General features: G+C 51.2%; 1 protein-coding gene across 8 annotated transcripts in view; it reads right to left on the bottom strand.

The window, feature by feature from the left end:
* TTC12 (tetratricopeptide repeat domain 12) overlaps window positions 10,432-21,751 on the bottom strand; it is a 44,048-nt gene continuing 32,728 nt past the window's right edge. For 7 of the 8 annotated variants that reach the window (XM_005667347.2, XM_013979405.2, XM_021062837.1 and 4 more), the window contains 9 exons: window positions 20,543-20,635; window positions 19,202-19,262; window positions 18,278-18,415; window positions 17,715-17,813; window positions 17,164-17,232; window positions 14,126-14,227; window positions 12,731-12,830; window positions 11,663-11,888; window positions 10,432-10,775 (listed from right to left, as the gene is read on the bottom strand). In XM_005667347.2, coding sequence (XP_005667404.1) covers window positions 10,700-10,775; window positions 11,663-11,888; window positions 12,731-12,830; window positions 14,126-14,227; window positions 17,164-17,232; window positions 17,715-17,813; window positions 18,278-18,415; window positions 19,202-19,262; window positions 20,543-20,635 — 964 coding nt within the window. In that variant the 3' untranslated portion in view covers window positions 10,432-10,699. Of the gene's footprint in view, window positions 10,776-11,662; window positions 11,889-12,730; window positions 12,831-14,125; window positions 14,228-17,163; window positions 17,233-17,714; window positions 17,814-18,277; window positions 18,416-19,201; window positions 19,263-20,542; window positions 20,636-21,751 lie in introns of those variants that run through there. The other variant, XM_021062836.1, reaches the window with a different exon arrangement.

Genomic DNA, 21,751 nt, shown 5'->3' with positions numbered 1-21,751 from the left:
ACTCAATGATTCTTTTTTTCTCAATGACTAAACAGCTCTGCTATTTGGAAAGTCTTTATTTCAAAGCACTATTCCTGTTTCAGTTCCTAGCCTGAAATTGATTCCATGAGTTCTGAGAAGAAAAAATTCATCTATTGATTTTTTAATGATTCAGAACCTCAGATGCGTGGTCCCACCAGGACTGGGGGTCCTAAACTCAGAGCACTTTCATGGAGGAGGGTGTTCCCCGACAACATCTGAGGGAAAGATGAGACCAAGTCCAGGTCTAGTTGTCAGAGGTTATTCCCTGCTGCTAAGAGGGTGATCATGCCTTCCGTTGATGGGGTTAATAGGGCAGACCAGGAGTTCCCGTCATGGCGCAGTGGTTAACGAATCCAACTAGGAACCATGAGGTTGCGGGTTTGGTCCCTGCCCTTGATCAGTGGGTTAAGGATCTGGCGTTGCCGTGAGCTGTGGTGTAGGTTGCAGACACGGCTCGGATCCCGCGTTGCTGTGGCTCTGGTGTAGGCCGGTGGCTACAGCTCCGATTGGACCCCTAGCCTGGGAACCCCCATATGCCGCGGGAGCGGCCCAAGAAATGGCAAAAAGACAAAAAAAAAAAAAAAAGGGCAGACCACATCTCTCCAGATTTACTTCCAAACTGCCCTTGGGAGAAAGAGCCACAGCAGAGTTCAGTAGAAATAAAAACCATATAGAAGATCTGTTTCATCAGATGTGTGAGCCGTCCATTTATAAACTGTACTACTGACAGCACTCCCCTAGAAGTCTGAAGACTTCTAAAGACTTCCTTTCGTTTGGAGACACCAGGCACCCTGCTGTACCCGGACTTGGAGAGATAACCCCTGAAATCCAAGGGCTGGGGTTTGGAGGATCCCTCCCCTCCACAGATGCTTCTCTAACCCCTGAGGCAGGGTGCGTGGACCCAGGGCCAAGATCACCTTAGATCCAAGGGGAGTTTTTGCTTGTGTCTGATTTGTTTCTCACCCTGATAATGCCTTGCTATAATTTTAACAGAATGGGATGAGGACATATCCTCTGCTTCATCCAAAAGTCCTTTTACACCATTCAGCACAGTGCTTGGCGCATAGTAGGTGCTTGGTAAATATTTACTAAATGAATGAGGAGTTTCGGGATCAAGCTGTCATTTGAGTGAACTTGGCTGAGGAGTTGCTTGGAGTGAGGACAGACCCTGGGCTCCCCTACCCTGACTGAGGGGAGACAGCAGTATCTGGAAATCTGAGCACCTCCATTTAGCTGAGAAAGTGCCTCGTCTCCAAGCTCATGCCATCTCGCGCCTCCTCTAATGTGTCTTGGGGATCAGATGGGAAGGTAATCCTTAGCAGTGGGGAGATTTAAACTGTTATCTAACAGACTGTTGATGGATTAGCAAGGCTTTCAGATAAAACCTCTAAGGGGTTTGAGTTTCATTTTCCCCTCACTCCGAAGGGAGCTACTCTGAGCTATGGCTCGGACTACTACAGTTACCTCCTTGTGCTGTAATTTTGGACCAGACAGTGAATGAGAGGTGAGGCAGGACTGGGCAGGACTGGGCAGGACTGGGCATCGAGGTTCAAGGGAAAGGCTGGATTCCAGTCCTAGCCCAGCCACGGTTTCCTTGGGAAATTCTGGACACGACATTGACTCTCTGGGCTTCTCTTTCCTTATTGTGTACATGAAATGAGAGCAGGGACATGAAAGCCCTTTAAAGAAGTTAAAAGTGCTCCCTGGTGTGAGGCTGTTATTTTCTTGTCATGGGAAACAGACTGGATTGACGGCTTCACTAGAGACACCAGGGCTGTTGGGTGGGACCTTTGAATGAGGCTCTTTGCCATTTGCACAAATTGCAGCAGAGAAGAACAAGTCTGACTCCATATTGGATCTGTTTCTTTTATGTTTGTATTCTATGGCTTTTGCTGCAAGTTAACCACTAAAGGGATGCTGCCTATAGCTTAAAGTAGAAATAGTGGTCCATCTCTGGAATCCCTGCTTCCCATGTTTCCACATTAAGCTCAAAGACTTGTTTGGTTGGCAGGAAACATACAGATCAGGCAACGACCTGTGAATGGCTGCAGGCAAGAAGAAAGGAACACATTCGCCAAGGAAGCCTGTCTGCAACCAGGAAATGTTTGCAACAACTTATTGCCTTTTTTTACTTTCCTTCTCAATTCCTCCTCTTCGTTCCATAAAAGAAACTAACATCGAAGCCCAGGCAAGATGGTTCTTTGGGACACAAGTCCACGGTCTTCTTGGCCTGCCTGCTCTCTCCACAAAGTCACTCTTCCTTGACCCAACGACTTGTCTCTGAATTTCGTGCCCCATCGTATGGTGGGACGTACAAGCTTGGACTTGGCAACCGAGGAAACATGAAGAAGGACCATCCTGTTCCATGTCCTGGCGATACTGTGGGGAGAATTTCAGCAGCAGCTACATACTCCTTTGAGGAGCAGGGCCCAGTGGCTTGGGATGCAGATAAGATAGTGTCATGATGGAGAAATCACGGTCACTACACGTAACTCACCCACATGCTCTCAAGGACAGGGCCAAGCTGGAGTTCCTGCTGTGGCTCCATGAATTAAGGATCTGGCATTGCGCAGTTGTGGCGTAGGTTTCAGCTGTGGGTCAGATTTGATCCCTGGCCCGGGAATTTCCAGCTGTGGATGCAGCTGGAAAAAAAAAAAAAAAAAGAAAGACAGGGCCAAGCACAGGCTCAAGAATGTGCCCTCCAGGTGACACAGCCTTAGAGTAAGATTATTAAATGCCTTCTGTTTATGCGAATTCTCTTTATCTTGTTCACAAGACTTCTCACAGGAAAAATCGTCTACATACTCTAACTAGAATTTGAATTCTAGCTGGAGAGAAAATATACACGGAAAAGAATTTTATGAGAAGGAAGTATTTAAAAGTGCAGCACCTTGCAGCAGGAATTCAGAGGAAGGATGAAATGTGTCAGCTGGGAAGGGCTTTGTGCAGACACCCAGTGCCTGGAGGGACCTGGGGCACATCTCCACCAGGTGCTTGGCCCTCCATGCTTCAGCTCCCTCATATGTAAAGGGAGTATGATTATAGTAGCCACCTCATTAGGCAGGGTCTGAAATCTAGTAGGTATTTAATAAAAGGTAGGAGTTCCTGCTGTGGCTCAGCGGGTTAAGAACCCAGTATAGTGTCTGTGAGGATATGGGTTTGACACCCAGCTTTGCTCAGTGGGTTAAGGATCTGGCACTGCCACAACCTGTGGTGCCAGCGGTGGCATATGTTGCAGATGTGGCTTGGATGCAGTGTTGCTGTGGCTCTGGCTGTAGCCAGCAGCTGCAGATCCGATTTGACCTGACCCCAAGCCCATGAACTTCCATATGTTTCAGGTACAGCTGTTAAAAAATAAAATAAAGTACCTGCCATTTTTATTATGTCAGGGCATTGAGGATGTGTAGGATTTAAGGAAAGGGAAGGAGGTCTTCCTCTTCTTCTTTTTTTTTTTTTTTTTTTTAGGGCTACACCTGCAGCATATGGAGGTTTCCAGGCTTAGGGGTCTAATTGGAGCTACAGCTGCTGGCCATAGCCATAGTAATGCCAGAGCCAAGCCGCGTCTGTGACCTACACCACAGGTCATGGCAACGCTGTATCCTTAACCCACTGAGAGAGGCCAGGGGTAGAACCCACAACCTCATGGTTCCTAGTCAGATTCGTTTCTGCTGAGCCAGGTCTTTTAAGTGGGGAAACAGCAGAAGCAGAAGCAAGAGGACAGAGCTAAGCAGAATGGATGCAAAGCCTACTGAGGAGCTGGCCTAAGAGAAAAGAGGGCAGGGTAGGGGGCCACCTCTCAGGCTTTTGTGAGATGCTGGAGCACCATGGTGAACCATAAAGGTGTGGGACCCAGGATCAGTGGTGTAACCCAGCAGGACCCTATGGGGTCTTCCTGGGACAGACAGCACCCCCCACCCATATCCTCACCTGCCTCTTGTCTGTAGAAAAAACTTTAGCCTTCTAGGCCTTCCCTGGGTTCCAAAGAATAAATTTAATCAGCAAAGTGAGAAAATGCAGAAAGAAAGGAAAACAATCAAGCCAGATGAAATAATAACCGTTTAGCCATTAAAGAAAGTCAAGGGCCTTTAGCTCCTCCTCGAGGGCTACAGATAATATTCTGAGACAAATCCTTGGTGCTATTTTGCTGATAATGAAACCCCCAGCAGGTGGGTTAGCTACAGGCTGACCACAGCCACGTAGACCCCAGACTGGCTGGACTGAGAAGGTTGGTGCTGTTGACTCCCAAGTCCCTAACCATCCACCAGCCAGAAAATCCACAAGCCGATCACCTACCCCTTGACCCTCTCCCTCACCTTCCCTTTAAGAAACCTCCCCTGAAAGCCTTCAGGTAGTTTGGGTCTTTTGAACATCACCTGCCTGGACTCCTTGATGGACACCATGCAGTAAAGGCTATACCTTCCTTTACCACAACCTGGTATCAATAGAGTGACCTTACAGAGAGCAGAGAAGCAGACCCAAGTGTGGTATGGTAACAGTACCAGAATATGGCCTTAAAGCCAAGCCAACTCTAAGTCTCGTTGAGCTCACACTGGATGGGTCTTGTACAAAGGCTGTATGTATGTAATTTTAGTAATATTTAAGGGGTAATAGTAGATATGCTTATTTAAAACTGTACCTAAAACTTATGAATCATGGCTCTTACTCATATCCACTGTTAGGAAAGTATGTAAATCTTACAGTAGTTTAAGTAAAATAATAAGTGCTTTATCAGTAGAATTTCAGAAAACTGAAAAGCGCTACACTCTTCTTCCCCCTTTACCCACGTACACACACACACACACACAGCACACACACAGCACACCCACACCCACACCCACAGGCAGACACCCACATGCCCACACAAGGTGAAGGAGTTTGTCCTTTATGCTGTAGGCGGCTGGGAGAAAGTGCCTGAGAAGGGGCCGACATAATGAAAGTGAGGTTTAAGAGGATTATTCTGGCTGCAGTGTAAGGCTGGCTTAGAAGACAGAGTGAGACAGGCAGATCAGAAAGGAGGCTATTACCGTAATTCAAGTTAACCAAATCCGGTGTCGGTCTTTTTCCTACTTTCCCTCAATATGGAAAACGTAGTGCAGAGTTCAGCAAAGTCTAATGCTATTGAACACGCATCTCCATCCTTGATGGCGTCCTTTGGTGTCCCTTGGCTACTTTGATTCCCACCAGCCCAGCGGCCCCTTCTACCGGCCAGTCTACATTCCAGTTGACACTGACCTTGGAAGCCCACTTCTCTATCCTTCACCTTCTGGCAGAGTCAGATCCTCTGATCCTGATGAAAATCCTCACATTTAAGAGCTCAGGAAAAAAGAGCACATGGCTGGCCAGGCAGGTGGCATCTGCAGAAGCAGCTGATTCCAGCGTAATGACAACAATGGGAGCAGCCATTTCCTGAGGGCTTACTGTGTGCCCAACATGATGCTGAGAACTTTCCGGAAATCATCTCATTTGATCCTTACCATAAACCTCTGGACTAGGTACGGTACCTTCCCTGCCCCCACTTTTTACAGATAAGGCAATTGAGGGAATGACATTATAAGAGGCGAAGCTGGGCTTTGACCGAGGTATCTGAACGCGGCACCTGCTCTCCAGCCACTGTCCTTACTGCTTCCCAGCGGCCTCCTTGGGTCCCTGTGCTTCTCTGCACCTAGATTCAGAGGGTTCTCAAATATGAGGACAGCTCATCTGGCTTTTTGGAGTCTTGATTTCCTCATGTGCAAAATAGAGGAGAGTGGCCTGCACAACACAGTTTTGAGCAACGAATTTTATCTCGTGGTGGGAATCAGATGGATTCCAATAAAGCAGAGAGTGGATTAGCTGGTCCCTGAATTATTTTCAGCTTGGACATTTTAGGAGCCTTTGTCCTCATCACCCATTCCAATATTTCTCACTCTCTTGCCATGCCTTTGATCTGGCCTAAATCCCCGGTGCATGTGAACTCATCCAGTTTTGCGTTGGAAACACATCTCTCGTCTGCAGAGAGACAGTTCTGCCCGAGCGTGCACGTGTGCAGGGGGCCTTGTGGCTTGAGGGGAAGTGAGGGATCTAAATGAGCAGATGGAGCTGCTGAAGATTAAAAGCGCAAATGTGAAGTTGGAGACAGACAAGTGACGGGGGAGCGACGCTCAGGCTGAGCGGAATTGGCACATCTGGCAGACGGCCACGCACATGTGGGGAGGAGAACCGGGCTCCGGAACTGGGCCGGCCTGAGGCTGGAGTGGCTGGCGGGGCACCTCCGCACTCGTTGCTCCCGGGCTCTGCTGGCACCCAAGAGCCCCCTCCCCACCCCCTGCCAGGGCAGAGACTAGAGAGCCGCCAGAGCAATCAGGATCCAGGCCTCAGGGCAAAATCAGACCAAGCAACCAACGGGCTCCTGGGAGAACCCATTCCTCATTTCACTGTTTTGAACTGGAGATCAAACTAGAGGTCTTATGAACATAGAATGTCATCCGGCAGGCTTGAGGTCACAGACACCCAGTGCTTCACAGACTCACAGCAGCAGCAGGAGCGGGAGCTGTCACCTGTGGGTTCTTCTGGAACCTGCACCTCCTTTCCACAGCTCTCAGGGAGGGTGGGGCCTGAAGCCCCTGGAGCTTGAGGAGAAAGCACTGCTGATGGCCTGATGACTGGGGCTGCGGGGGCAGTCCTTGGAATCAAAAGGGTCTCCGGATTCTAAACTGAGGCCAGATAGCAGGGGACAGAGCATCTGTTTGGGGAGGGGACTTGGGGCTGTGGATCCCAGCACCTACTGCCCTTCCTGTACAGCGCTCCCAGCTCACTGCACACTGGCTCCTGCCGATGTCAGTGCAGCCTGGCCCCAGGCCTTGGATGGCCTCAGTCACACGGTTCCTGGCAAGGAGCACTGTCCCTGCAGTGGTGAGCCCTGCTCAGAACCCCAGCTCGCCCAGGCCCAGGGCCAGCCGACTGTGCTCCCTCAAAGAAGGCAGGCGGGCACGGGCTCTTGGGGATCCTTATAATCACCACTGGGTACAGGAGAGAAGGAAAGGCAAACATAAGCGCCACATAAGTGCTTGCCTTGGCTGAGTTGGAGTGCCTAGGAGAACGAACAAATTGGTGAGGAGGGGGCAGATAAGGAGATCATGGCAATTTGGGGCTTAAAAGTCAGTCACTCTTTTTCTTGGGGGGGGGATATTTTTTCCTTTTCTAGAGCTGCTCTCCGCGGCATATGGAGGTTCCCAGGCTAGGGGTCAATTTGGAGCTGTAGCCGCCAGCCTACACCACAGCCACAGCCACAGCAATATACGATCCAAGCCATGTCTGCAACCCACACCACAGCTCATGGGAACGCCAGATTCTCAACCTACTGAGCGAGGCCAGGAATTGAACTCTCGTCCTCATGGATGCTAGCCGGGTTCGGTAACTGCTGAGCAACAGCAGGAACTCCAAAAGTCAGTCACTCTTAAATGCCTTCTATCTTTCAGTCATTGCACAGCTATTATACGCAAACCCAAGAAATCTGTAGGTAGGGGTCATTGCTTCTATTTTACACGGAGGACACTGAGGCTCGAGGAAACGGGACAACTCCCCCCAGGCCACGTGCAGTAAGCAGAGGCATGCTGGAGTGAGGTTCTGACTCCCTAACCTGCCTGCCACATGGTCTCAGGTGAGAAAGACTTACTGTCTTCACATCTTAGTTTCCACGAAGAGGGGACAGTGCTCAGGTCGCAGGGTCTCTGTGAGGCTCACTTATCCCAGTGCCTGGCCCAGAGTGAGGGCTCTGTGCACAGACAGGATTGACTCCCTGCAGGCTGGCTGGTCCCGGGCCCAGGAGGATCAAGGACCTTTTGCTTTGGGGAAGGGAGTGACTTGGAAATGTTTTCCTCACCTCCTTGGAAATGTTTTACTCCCTCCTCTTACTGGGGCCTCTGAAGTGATTAATTTCAAGGCATTTAGAAAAAGAGGCCTTTTGGGGATTCCCTGGTGGCCTAGTGGTTAAAGATTCAGTGCTGTCACTGCTGTGGCTCAGGTCTGATCCCTTGCCACAGGCAGGGCCAAAAAAAAAAAAAAAAAAGAAAAGAAAAAGAGGGGTTCCCACTGTGACTCAGTAGGTTAAGAACCTGACATAGTGTCCTTGAGCATGCGGGTTCAATCCCTGGCCTCACTCAGCTCAGTGGGTTAAGGATTGGGCATTGCTGCAGTGTAGGTTGCAAATGTGGCTTGAATCTGGAGTTGCTGTGGTTGTGGTGTAGGCTGGCAGCTGCGGCTCCGATTTAACCCCTAGCTCAGGAACTTCCATGTGTCAAAGGTGCGGCTGTGCAATGAAAATGAGACCCTTTGCTGAAAAATCATGGTGGATGAAACATCAGGTAGCCTCAGGACACTTTAGGTAGTACTGTCTTCCCTCGGTTCCCCCGGCCAGGAAGCTTTTGTTCTAACATATCCTCCGGAAAAGTGCCTTCAATAGCATGTCCTGCCCTGTCCTGTCCCTTCCTCCCAACATCTCACCTCGATCCTACCTTGCTGCCTTCTAGAACCACAGGCATCACCTAGTCTACGGCAGCTGTTTACCATCTGTGACCTGCCACCTCCGCTGTGGCTTCAGGATGCTTATTAAGTTCCATCTCGGTCACATCTCTTTAGGATAGGCAGTCCCACTGCCCATGGAACCCTCAGACACCTTTTCTGGAACCATCTGTGATCCTGAGGGGGTCAGGAGGGATCAGTGGCCCCTGGCACAAGGAAATGAGCCCTTCTTCAACATGTAGCAGTTTTTTCCAGGCTGCCTGGGAGCCCTGGATGGTAGCGTGTGTTAGGAGACTAAGGAGGCTGGCTCCACGCTGGAGATGGAGACACAGTGTGTAAAACATCTCCGCCTGTGAGAGGAGGGGGCACCTCAGGTGCAGCCAGACAGACCCTCCTCCAGAGTAAGAGATGACGGCTCTCAGCAGGTTCTCTGAAGCAGAGATGATAATATAATTTGACTTTCCTCACTCTTTGAGGAAGAGATTACACGTATAATAGCCATTTTCAAGAGCCAGGGAGGAGGAGTGCAGCTGAAGAGGGGGAGAAGGAGGTGCCTGAACTTCAAATTGGAGGAGACAAGCCTGCGGGTTATGTACACAGGCAGCCTTTGCCATTTTTAAAGCTCTGCTGAATTCTCTCCGAAAACAGATTTTGCAGCCTCTAATTTTCGTCTCTCTGCGCTCTTGAGCAGCAAGCTATTTCCCGCTGCAATTCAGTAGCCTCTTGAAGTGTGTTTGCATGATGGGACTGAGTGGGCGAGTCCCAGCCTCTTTGCCCATCACCCAGGGACAGTGCTGGGACACCAACACAAAGCACTTCAGTGAGTGTACTCCAGCCCCAGGCAGTGCTCTGACCCCAGAGGGAGACACTCAGGGCTATCAATTTGCTTCCAGCCCCACAAAGTGCCAAGTAGCTCTCTTGGTTTCAGGAGCAAAGTTCTTAATTTAAGCCAAGGGCTCTCTCACTTGCAAAAACCCATTTGTTTGGGTGTGTTGAATAAAATCTCTTGGAAGGATTTCCTCTTCTACATGGTTTAGCAAATATCCAGCCCCGATTCTCTGAAGGACATGTGTTTGCTCTTTCTCAGACCCCTGAAATTTAACTCAAATGACATGTCATAGTCACACCCGCCCCCCTCAATCTCAGAATGGAGCCTGGCAATCTCTTATATTTGTGTAGCATTTTGCAATGGCTTGGGCCTTCATCTCCAAAACTTCACTGAATCTTCACAGCGATATTGGAGATAGGTTGGACAGGTGTTATTCTAGCTTTTCCAAAAGGTGCCACCAAAGCTCAGAGAGGTTAAGTGACTTGCTCCAGGTAGCAGAATAAGACCCTAAATCTTTGGAACTTTGATCTGGGACTTTCGGCTTTCACTAGCCCGTGCAGGTCCTGCCTCCTACCCTAAAATAGTTAAGTGGTTGTATCAGAAGTGAACGAGGAGTGTCACTTATTGGACTGGCTTAGGGATTTTTTGCGGTTCAGAGGTGACCGTCAGTTTCAGAGTGGACTTGGCACAACTGTGAGGGAGAATTACCTCTGGGGGATGGAGTGGGAGAGCAAGGTGGATTGGAGAATAGATTGTGTCTGTTTTTGTGAGTGTTCAGTGCAGAGATGGACCCTCCCCGCTGCTCCCTGCTCCCTGCCCTTTGGCACTTCAAGCAGAAGACAGATTAAGGGAATAGGGTGTTGCAATAGCCTTCCATGGGGTGGAGGAAGGTACGGGGCAGTGCTTCCAGGAACAATCCCCCTGGATCGTACAGAACTGTTGGGGAGCCACCACCCACCACGCAACCCACTGGTTTCAAGACCACGTGCCACAGCGGCGGGCCAGGCCTGAGGAGGCCACCAGGACAGAGGTGCTGCCGCAGCTGGCTCTCAGCAACCACAGCTAGAAAACAGAGGCTAGAGTGACTCTGTTGAAACACCAATCTTTTCTAACACGTTGCCAGCAGAAAACAGCAAAAGGGGCAGGCGGGTGTTAGGTAGGCAGAAGCTGGTTCCCACCCAGAACGGCTGCTTATAAGAGAGTCCGGCAGAGGCTCACCACCACTGCAAACCAACCAGCAAGCCCCCTGAGGATCAGTAGTCAGGGCTGGGTGAATACCCCCAACGTCTTTATCAGCACGGGAACAACTCAGAGTGTACAATCCTGTGTTGGCAAAATGCGCACAGACGCTCAAGAACGGTCCACGTGCTTCATGGTGGAGTTGAGAATTTCCATCCCATGAAGCTCTCTCAGAAGAGCAGCAAACCTGTCAGAATCAGAACACAAACTCTGGGACATGAATGCCAGGCACAGACATCTGGCGCCCAGGGGCACCCCCCTCGGGAAGGGGTGGGCTGGGAAGGCGGGAGGGGCAGCAGCTATTACCCCAAAGATCAAAGCCGGGAGGCCCTCAGGAGGCCTGCAACACTCGGCAACACTCCCTGTGTGAGTGGCAGACGTGGCAGGGACCTGGGGCCTGCTCTGGGGACGTCCCCAGCAGGCTGCCACTGTGAGCCCAGCCGAGCTAATGGGCTTTGCCTTCTGTACCCATTCCTTCCATTTCAACAAGCAGAGCTTGAAAGGGCCTTAGATGTCATCCAGGCCAAACCTCTCATTCCCCAGAGGAGGGATGGAGGGCAAGGCTCTAAGAGCAGGAAGCAGGCAGGCCAGAGCCCCTCCCTGTCTGCAGAGGGCACCTGCTCCCGTGCAGGCAGGGGCGGGGCCAGGCAGGCACCTTCCAGCAGGAGGAGGGCCGGGTGTCCCAGCGCATCAGGCGGGGCCAGAGCGGCATGGAGTCTGAGCTGACAGAGGCCATGCACCCAGCTCCAGCACAGGCTCCCGTCGAGCTGGGCGGCTGCGCTTCATTGTGCTGCCCCCACCCCATCTCGCCTGTTTCCCTAAGGGACAGTCTCCCAACACTTCGGCCCCGGGCAAAAAAGTGAAGCACAAGGTCTCCCTGTTCCTGGAAAAGCAGAGGAGAGAAGAAGGAGGGAGAGAGAAGGGGAGATGGCGTGGGAGGGCGAGAGAGGAGGAGCGGAGGAGGAGATGGTGGAGGAGCAGAGAGAGGACGGCCCTTGGTGCCTGGAAAGGGCCCTGTCCCATAACCGTGTCCCCTCTCTGGCTGCGGCCTGGGGGCTCCCACGGCCCACACACCTGGGCTCGGCCGTGCACAGCTTCCCCAGGGCGATGCCTGCGTTCAGCTGCACAGCTGTCTTCTGCGCATCGCCGCCCGCAAGCCTCAGCAAGACCTGCACGATGTCTGTGGTCAGCAGGGACGAGGCCACCAGTGGCACCTCCATGCAGTTCCCCAGGCAGAGGGCGGCGTTGCCCACCAGAATCTCATCCTCCGAGCCGAGCAGCTGCATCAGAACACTGAGCTCTGCAGGGAGGAGAACACACAGGTGGCTGGCACTGCCACATTGCGGGGGTGGGGGTGGGGGCCCGCACAGGGAGGTGGCCGTGGACGGGCATGTCACCCATTCGGCACATCCCAACTGAGTGCTCTGAAGCTGCCTGGCTCCTGGCCATGTCTCCTAAGATCCTCAGGAGCCCAGAGCAGGTGTCAGGGGAGGCATGACTCAGGTGTCTCGGGAACGCAGGCTTTGCATCAGGCCGGGCTGTCCTCTCTAAATTCCCTTTCTTAACCCCGCCACTCTACCCTCCAGCCCCTGAGGCCACAGGCCTCAACCCTCTGCCTGCAGGGCCAGGGAGAGGCTCCCCACTCAGTGTGGCCCTCTTTGTTCACGCTGGTGTGGCCCAGAGGAGTGGGAAGGAAGGCATTAGCGGGACCCCCTGCCCGCATGACTGCAGCCAAGCCTCAGTGACCTGAATAAACCAGGCTAAGACTCTCTTAGTCTCCTTGGTCACTAAGGTGTCCCCCCGGGAAGGAAGAGGACTGGTGTCAGGTAGCCTATGCAGAGTGCTTTACAAACAATCTCAGTGTACCAGGAGGCAGGAGGGACCTCCCAGCCTGGACTCCCTTCTCTGTGAGTTGTTTGTCCACTGAGTCTCCAGCAAGGATGCCTACCTGTGACCGGCCGAAGGCTAAGAAAAAGCTTTCAGAGCTGGAGGTGAGATGACATGGTACGCATTGCTGGAGCCTGGGGAGGGGGTACCATCCTCCGTCTCTCCTCCCTCCTCACCCGCAGTTCCCTCTTCAGCTTCAAGGATGGCTTGACCTCTGGGTTAAGGTGGGCGCTGCTTAATGCAACTATCACTTACTTTTATCCAGTCTTATCACTTCTTCTCGTGCTTCGTGATAACTATTAGTGCAGATGGCCAGTATCTTTATAGCATAACGCGATGCAGTCTGGCCTCCCGCCTAGATTTCAGAGTGAAATTAGAAAAACAAAATCAATGCTACAGTTGTTCTTGGCCAGAATCACAGGGGGCAGCATGACCGCGCTCGTGGCCTCGTAAACTTCTGAGAGAGAGCTCTGCTGAGAATGGCCTGTGCTTCCTGGTCTGGTCCCTGCAGGAGGCAGTGTCACTCCCATCCTCCCTGACAGCCCCCACCCCACTGGGAATGCAAGCCTGCTGAGCACACCTGAGTCATTACCTGTGGAAGGCTTTAGGAATGAGTGGCTGAGAAGGATGCTGTCAGCTGGCAGATCGACCCAAAAGGGAGGGAAACGCCCTCCCGCATCATTTTACTCCTTGAGAATGAGGGCTGATGCATGAGGGCTGTCAGGCTGACAGGCCTTCATGGAGAACAGCACGAACCTAGATCATTCTAAGGGCTGACAACTGTCAAATCACAGCCCTTAAAATCACCCTATGCGGGTCTCCAAAACGCACATGTGGGTGAAAGCATGCATAATGCCCGTGAGTGTGCGTGCAGTCAGCAGGCTCCGGGGTCTGCAAGTCATACAGAGTGAAGAATGGTCATCATGCACAAGCCAGGCTGACCTAAGACCCACCATCCTGCCCCCTCAAAGTCACCCCTGCCCTGAAGCAGCCTGAGCATATACTTCCTGGTGCCGCTCAGCCTGTGGTTTTATGAATAAGTTGCCTGTGGGGTCGCCACACTAACACGGTGAGTGAACCTCATGGGGCATGTGTGACCTGTGAACGTCACAGGTCACGTCCAGGGATGCAACCTCATAACTTACCTCCCCTTCAGGAGAATCTAGCTAATGCTTGCACTAACTCACAGAGATTCGCTGCACTCATTTTAGGGGAAAATTCAAACACCCTTGTTCTGCATGCCTACACATCTCATAGATGGAGTTACTGCCAACCTGCTCCAGAAAACTGGAAAAAGCATCGTGAGCAGGAAAACATGAGAAAACCAGGGCCTGGGACACCTTACTGAAGCCACTCAGACCACCTTTTTTTGAGGACAGAGACCACACATTTCTAAGTCAGGCTTAGGGGGGAGCAGTTTCTACGGATGTAGCCAATGAACAATTTACTTATGGGTTCAACCATCTCACGTGGCTGCTCAGAGCACAGTCTGGAGGGACAGGCGAAGGGAATCCCCTCTGAGACGTTCCGAAGTTCGCAGAGGGACAACAGAACACCTTACCCGGACAAAACCCTTCTGATTTCCATTCCCCAAATAAAATAGGACATTCTGGGAAATTCAGGAGGATGTAACCAATGCAATCATTTTACCTTCAGGAATTTAATCATTTTCTTCACCACTCCGGCTCTCAGGGCCTCCTCAACAATTGTCAGCGAGGAAGAAAGGGTGCGACTGAGGACACCAGCGGCTCTCTGGGGGAAGCCAGAAGGAAGGATACTTAGCCGCTCTTGGGGGGAAGGGCAAGAAAGGGGTAAGGGATGAAGGGGTATGAGCTACTCTGTAAAAAATAAATAAGCTACAAGGGTACCTTGCATAACACAGGGAAAAGAGCCAATATTTTATAATAACTGTAATAGAGCATAAGCTTTAAAAATTGTGACTCATGATGTTGTACACCAGAAAGTTATATAACATTGTACATCAACTGTACCTCAATCGAAAATATTTTTCTTGGAGTTCCTGCTGTGGCACAGTGGGTTAAGGATCTGAATGCAGCAGCTCAGATCACTGCAGAGGTATAGGTTTGATCCCTGACCTGGCACAGTGGGTTAAGGGTCCGGCATTGCTGCAGCTGTAGCGTAGGTCACAGCTGCAGCTCAGATTTGATCCCTGGCCCGGGAATGTCTATATGCTGTGGTTGTGGCCAAAAAGGAACAATTTTTTCCTTAAAATCTTGATGACTTTTTAAAATTAACAAGTAGTATGGCGAGGCAGAAATAATCATTAGTATTAGATGCAAAATATGCCCCTTGATTTTAAATATACAATGGCCATGTAGCCGAGAGAAAGCACTGTTCTTTAGAATGAAGCTGCTAGGGACTTGTAGTTGCCAAGGGGGAAGGGGAGGGAGTGGGATGGACGGGGAGTTTGGGGTCAGGAGATGCAAACTATTACATGCGGAATGGATATGCGACGAGGTTCTCCTGAGCAGCACAGGGAACGATATTCAATCCCTGGTGACAGAAGATGATGGAAGGCAATGTGAGAAGAGTGTGTATATATGTATGACTGGTCACTGTGCTGTAAGAAGAAATTGGCAGAACAGTTTAAATCAACTATAATGATAATACAAGAATAAAGCTGCTGGGTAGGTGATTCAAAGGGCACACAGAGGCCCAGCTCATCCCAGCCCCACGCAGGACCAGCGTTCGTGCCCTGGATCCCTTGCCGTGCTCTGCAGGGTCAGATTAGAGGGCGGACTTCCTAGACTGATCCTCTGCAACACTAAACTTTCTTTTCCTTTACCTTTTCTGAATTTTTGTGTCTTTATTCTATTTTCTAGGAGATGTCATTGATTTTATTTTCCAGTTCTGATTTTTGAAATAGCAATCTGTTAGTTTTACGGCCGTAACACTAACTTCAATCTTTCTGAAGACACAAATGATATTTACTACTTTTTTCGTGTCTCCCCATCATCTCTATTTTTTGGAGTCAACTTTTCTGTTTATCTTGGTTTTTCTATTTATTTTGTAGGGCTTTTTGGAAATGCCTGGTGACCCTTAGCTTTCCAGTCACATTTATGCAAAAAGTAACATGTTTGGGTACGCTGTGTTTATGGGGTGCTTGTCCACCAACAGGTGCTGAGGGGGCAAAGCAAAAAGTGTTTTCTCTGGTCTTTTAATTCCTTTAGGAAAAAAAAAAAACACTCATATTTTATGCCTGAGGAAGAGATGCCTGGCTGCCAAATGCTGCCCCATCTCTTACTTCCGTAGCTGGCGTTCTGGAGCCCCGATCTCCTCCACAGAGCTGCACGGCAGACCTGCTCCTCCGGGCCGTGCTCCCCTCCCTCTGTCCTCTACGTGAGGGTTTCTCCAGCCCTGCCCCATGCATTCCCACTCGTGCAGCTGTTCTCCATCTTCCAGAAACTAGCTAAAATAACTTACCCATTGGTGACCTCTTGCCTGTTCACTTTGTCAGTGGGGGTGTCTGCCTTTTTCCCCCAAATGCCTTCAGTCTCATTTAAAACAAAAAACAACAACAACAAAAAAACCCGACTGAAGTATGGTTGATTTACAATATCATGTTAGTTTCAGGTGTACAGCACAGTGATTCAGATACATATTCATATATTTAGAGTCTCTCTCTATATATGAATATATATTTGAATATATATAGACTCTCTCTCTCTCTCTCTCTCTATATATATATATATATATTGTTTTCCAGATTTTTTCCCCTTATAGGTTGTTACAAAATATTGAAGTTTCCAGAGCAAGAAGGGACAAACTTGCGTATTATCATATTTTCCATCTTGTCTCCCTGATCTGCGTCCTGAGGTGTAGACTGTGGCTGTAGCTGACAGTACACATCTCTTCCCAGGCTCAAGCCAGTGGAGTGAGCCCCGTATCAGAGGACCAGGTTCTCTGCTGGGGCTGCTCCCAGCTGTGGCCACATAGAGTCCTGGATACAATGGCCCAGAGTCCTTGAAGGGTTAGCAGGGAACTCACGCAGGCCTAGCTTTAGGTGCAGTGCCCAGAAAGGCCCAAGTGCCCAAGAACCATGGTGCGTTTACCACTCTGGGGGTCATGCAACTTTTTCGAGGCTCCGATGAGAGCTGTGATCCACCCCCACCCTCCACCACACATACACTCAGAACTTTCTATACAATTGCAGGGGGTCCAGGGAACCTGAAGACCTACCACATATTCCGGAAGCCCAGGTTAAAGACCTCTGCCCTCTAAGTCCGAACTGACTTCAGGGACAGTGCAGTTGTGGGATGCTGGCCACAAACAAGAATGCTAAGTCTGCCTGGAACCTTTTCACAACCCTGGAACCAGCCCCCAGGCTGCGATCCTTAAAGGGTTGGTTTCCCAGACCCGCCTTGGATGTGACCCCAATTGTTTCTCTAGGTTTAGGGCCCTGACCCTTTAAGGCAGAGGAGTTGGGGTGAATCCTAACTCGAGGGAAGAATACATCCCAGGAGGGTGGCGAACAGCCTCCTGAGTCACATCAGCATTCTCCTTCTGGGGCACAGTGCTAAGCACAGGCCTTTCTTAGTTTTCTTAGCCAAATGTCAGAAACAGAAGCAAGAAAGCCAGTCCAGATATCTTTCTGCGGGGACTAAAACCAAACCAAACCAGAGAACAGCAAAGGCAGCAGTTTCTGGATTTCCCAGGGAGGAGCTTACTGTGAGGATTCCTCCATCCGGGCTGTTCAGCAGGGACAGGCACTTCCGACTCACCTCCATGGCCCACACCTACAGGACAGGAAGAGGGAGAGGAGTCTGCCTGCCCTGGTCATGGTCAGGGTCATTGGTCATCTGCACCTCCCCTCTGAGTGCTCACGTGCAACCGACCCCTCCCGCTCTGTCCTCACCACCGCCTGGCCACATCTGTCTGTATTTCCTTCATAGCATCTTCTATTGCTCTCATTTCTTTCCCACGTCCATCTTCCCCAAGTGCAGGGCGAGGCCTTGAGAGCGGGGACCACGTCATATTTGACCTTGCAAATGCTGAGCCAGCACTGTGCTCAGCACCCTGGCTGCTCAGCTGGTTTTCAGAATGAGTACCTGATGGGGCAGCTCAGGCATCCCTCAGCAGAGCAGGGACAGAGTGTGTGCCCAGCTCTCCCCACTTTCACTGCCGGCATCTGAGTCCATGAGCTCCTGTTCTCTTTGTGGCAGTGAGGTCAGGTCTATGCACCAGAAGGAGTTAAGGCAGGGAGGAAAGAATGCTGTACCTCAGAAACCAAGGAGGGCTGAAGACACAAGTTCATCATGAGTCCCAGGAGGGTATACATGACTTCTCTGAACAGGTCCATGTCCTCTTCGCACTTGGCCTTTAGAAACAAAACAGGGTGATCAATGACCTTCCTGCAGGTTTCCATGGTTTCAGCATCACGCACACTCCCTAAATTGACAATGTCTTGAATCTAAGTGACACTGGAAGATCAGACACTGGTTTATGAGTTAGCATCAGGCCAGGAGACTGGCACAGAGTGTCCAGTGCCTCTGACATGCAATGTGGCTTGGCTGGGTCCTGGGATCACACTGCAGAGGGAGCTGCTGACATGGGTGCTCAAGCCAGCTCCACAGAAAACCTGTCCAACCTCTCCGGAGTGGAGGAGACCTGTTCTGGAGGAATCCTTCAGGCCAGCTGCCCACCAAACCTACAGTCACAGCGGGATAAGCCACTGGCCCCAGTCCCCTCAAGCAGAAGTTTTGGAAAGGCCAGATAATTAAGAAGAAGGCAACTCCCCCAAAGCAGGTAAAAGACCAGCTCTGAACAGGAAAGCTAAAATACCATGAGCCCCAAGCAGGCATCCCCGAATTCCTCAGAGGCAAACAGCTGTCTTCGGGCAGCAGGCTCGGCGCTGAGGTTGCCCAGGATGGCAATGCACTGGCAGAGGGCTGACGTGCTGGTGACCCTGGGATCTCTCTTCTAAAAGGGAATGAAGAGAAAGCGAATCTGTGGAGAGCAGACAAATGATGCCAGAATAATCTCTAGAGGCATCCATCCCTCCCTCCCCAAGGTGTCTGGGGACCAGACAGCGTGAGGTCACGCGGGGGCATCGATGGGGTCACACTGGCCATGGGAAGGTGGCACACAGAGGGGCAGACCCCGAAGCACTTGGCGTGGAACCGGGAGGCCCAGGGCTTAATCCCAGTGACTCTGCCAACCAGCAGGGGCCACTGGGGCAAGTCCTGTCCCCTCTCAGAGCTTCCCTTTCCCCAGCTGCAAAATATTGGGGGTGTTGATATGCTCTCCAAGGTCCCTGAAATTTCTGGGGCTCGCCAGGGACAGCATGCAGTCACAGCGTGCTCTCCTGGAGGACCCGTCCCCTGCTGAGTTTCTCCCTCATCAGCTGTGAGCACCACCCCTGCCCGCTGACCGCGATGACTTCTGTTCAGGGGACGGGGTGGCATGTCACACCGAGGATGGGACTTGGGTCAGAGGGGACGATGGAGACAGACTAACTCTCCACCCTTGCCCCCTGGAGCCCCAGTGTCGCGGTCCTCCCATGTCCCCAGCCCGGTCCACATGCTGCCTCCACCCGTCCCCACTGCAGCTGTTTCAATAACCAAGCCTTGTGTAAATTCCAGCTGTGGATAGATGACAAAGCAACCCAGGAGGCCACAGGAGTTCTGGAGGGTAAACTGTGTTTAAACAGCCTTGTTCGTGCTCCCGAGTGGGTCCGTCACAGGTGATAAATGAGGGCCTGCTCACCAGCACGGCTGCCAGCGCAGGGAGCGCACCTGGAAGGCTGGCTTGGAACCAAACGTGGAACCTGTCACGAGAACATTAGTTGTGATGTATTTCTCCAGCATTCAAACTTTAACATAAATACAGCGTCTCGGGTACTGGGGCAGCCTGGCAACCCCCCGGCCCTCTTGATCTGCCCCTGCGTAGATGATTCATTTGGAACCAAAAAATGTCGCTGGGTAGGTGATGTGGCTTTAATTTTTCTAAGCCTGAGGACTTGCCTTCAATGTTAAACAAGAGATCTCAGAGGGCAGCTCTCTTAGAAGCTGCCAGAATCCCTAGGTTTCTGCTGAACTGACCTACCACCACTCCTGCCCCCGACCTGCTGAGTCTATATGTGCTGTGCAAACAGGAGGCATGGTGTGAGTGTGTTTACGTGTCACAGCCGCGAAGAGGGCCCCGAGGTACACACACACCTCCTCCCACTAGAGTGGCTAGTGTACGTTCCCGGCCCATGCTGATGCTGGCTACCAGTATAAGCAGCTCTCACTTATCGTGTGACGGTTTCTAAGTAAGACACCTAAGATTGGTGAGAAAATTAAAAACAAACAAACAAACAAACAAAAAAAAACCCGAGGAGTTCCCGTTGTGGCTCAGTGGGTTAAGAACCAGACCAGTATCCACAAAGACGCAGGTTCGATCCCTGGCCTCACTCAGTGGGTTAAGGATCCCGCATTGCTGCAAGCTGCAGTGTAGGTTGCAGAGGCAGCTCAGATGTGGCATTGCTGTGGCTGTGGTGTAGGTTGGCAGCTGCAGCTCTGTTTCAACCCCTAGCCTGGGAACTTCCGTATGTCACAAAAAGAAAGAAAAAAAAATTTTTTTAAAAACCTAAGAGTTACGAAAATCTACGACCTTTACTGTCTTCCCCAGCAGCAGCTAAGCAAAGAAGAAAAAGTTGGGGGGAAAGTAACTCATAAGGCCACTGACAGCCCAGGGGGCTCTACCTGGTTACTGTGTGTCCCCCCCCTTTCCCTCGCTCCCTTTCTCACTTATTCAACACGTGTCTGCCAGGCGGTTCCTACCAGTCACTGATGAGGGGAAAAGCTTCACTGACACGTAGTAGGTTTGCTACTGGGAGGGGTGCTATTCTAAGTACATTACTGCTTCCAAGCGCACTGGGGGCCAGGTCCCCTGCACCCAGAGGGACTGGAACGGGAGCGGCTGACCACAGCCCCTGCACATCAGCCCTCCTGCCCAGTGACCTGGTGATGCTCGGCTGGCTGAGCCTCCTGTGCGCTGCACAATTTAGAACAGACAGTTTGACAAAAGTGGACGAAGTATCAATTTCCCGCAATAAAAACTAACCTCTCTTCCAGAGCCAAGTCTGTGAGTAGTGCCATGGCTGAGTTGGCCTTCTTCTCTGAGAAATCAAGAAATGACACCAGGGCTTCCAACAACCTGCAAAATTCACGACCCCCTCAGAGTGGCCAGGCCTCCTGTCGACGGCACCCAACAGGGAGGCCTGGCACGGAGACCAGGAAGGACTCTGCCCCTGGGGGAAATAAGCTGCCCCCTGGCAGCCCAGCCCCTTGCCCACCCCCATGAGACAGACACCCTCCCATGGAAATGGCTCTACCACTTAACAGGAGGTCCTGGAGGCGGGGGGGCGGTGAACAATTTTAACCAAAGTTCAGATGCTGATTGATTATCAGGTGCTGACTTGGAAGGAATCTCTGGTGCCTCTGCCGTGTGACTCTGGCTCGGTCAAGTTGAATCACATAAATGACATCTAATTGGCATGCTTACTAATCTGCTGATGACTAAGTGGGAGGGCACCCTAATGAAGTGGGGTGACGGAATCAAGATTTAACAAGATTTTGACAGGTTGCTGAATATATCAGATGAAATTTAAGAGCATTAAACTCAAAGTCCTTTTACTTAGAGCTGGAAATTCTACCCAAGCAAGAGAACTGGGAGACCTGGTTTATAACTGACTCAAGTGAAAAAGACTTAAGGGTTTTCAGCCAACTGCAAACCCAGTATGAGCAAACAGTCAGGTGCAGCTGTCCCCAAAAGGTCACACAATCTCAGGCTGCCTGAAGGGACTGGCTGGTACCAGGACAATGGGGGTAGGAGCCATTGGTGCATCTGGCAAACCCACATCAAGCACCTGCAGCAGGCTGAGTGCTGTGCTCAGTACTAGGACACAGCACTGAGCTCCCGGTCTCCCACAGTGACATGTGTCAGGTGACATGTCAGAAACAGACACATGTCCAGGGGCCCGGAGTCCACCTGGCAGGAGGTGGGGAGGACGGAGATGAGGATGGTATTTCCGCATCACTTGAAAGGGGAGCGATGGCCACTTGGTCTTTGCCCATTCGATCAACAACCCTTCCTGAGCACTGATTATGTACCAGGTGATGTGTTAGGTTCTGCAGCCACAGGGATGAAACAAGACAAGGTCCCAGCTCCAAGGAGCTTGTGGGCCAGTGTCAGGCACGTGGGGACAGGAGTAGCACATCTGAGGCAGCAGAGCACAGAGCAGTCACCGAGACCATGAGGTGTAAAATCGCG

The sequence above is a fragment of the Sus scrofa genome, chromosome 9, assembly GCF_000003025.6.
Source record: "Sus scrofa isolate TJ Tabasco breed Duroc chromosome 9, Sscrofa11.1, whole genome shotgun sequence".
NCBI lineage: Eukaryota > Metazoa > Chordata > Mammalia > Artiodactyla > Suidae > Sus > Sus scrofa.
Note: the sequence above shows the minus strand (reverse complement) of the source record. Positions and strands in the feature narration are given on the sequence as shown.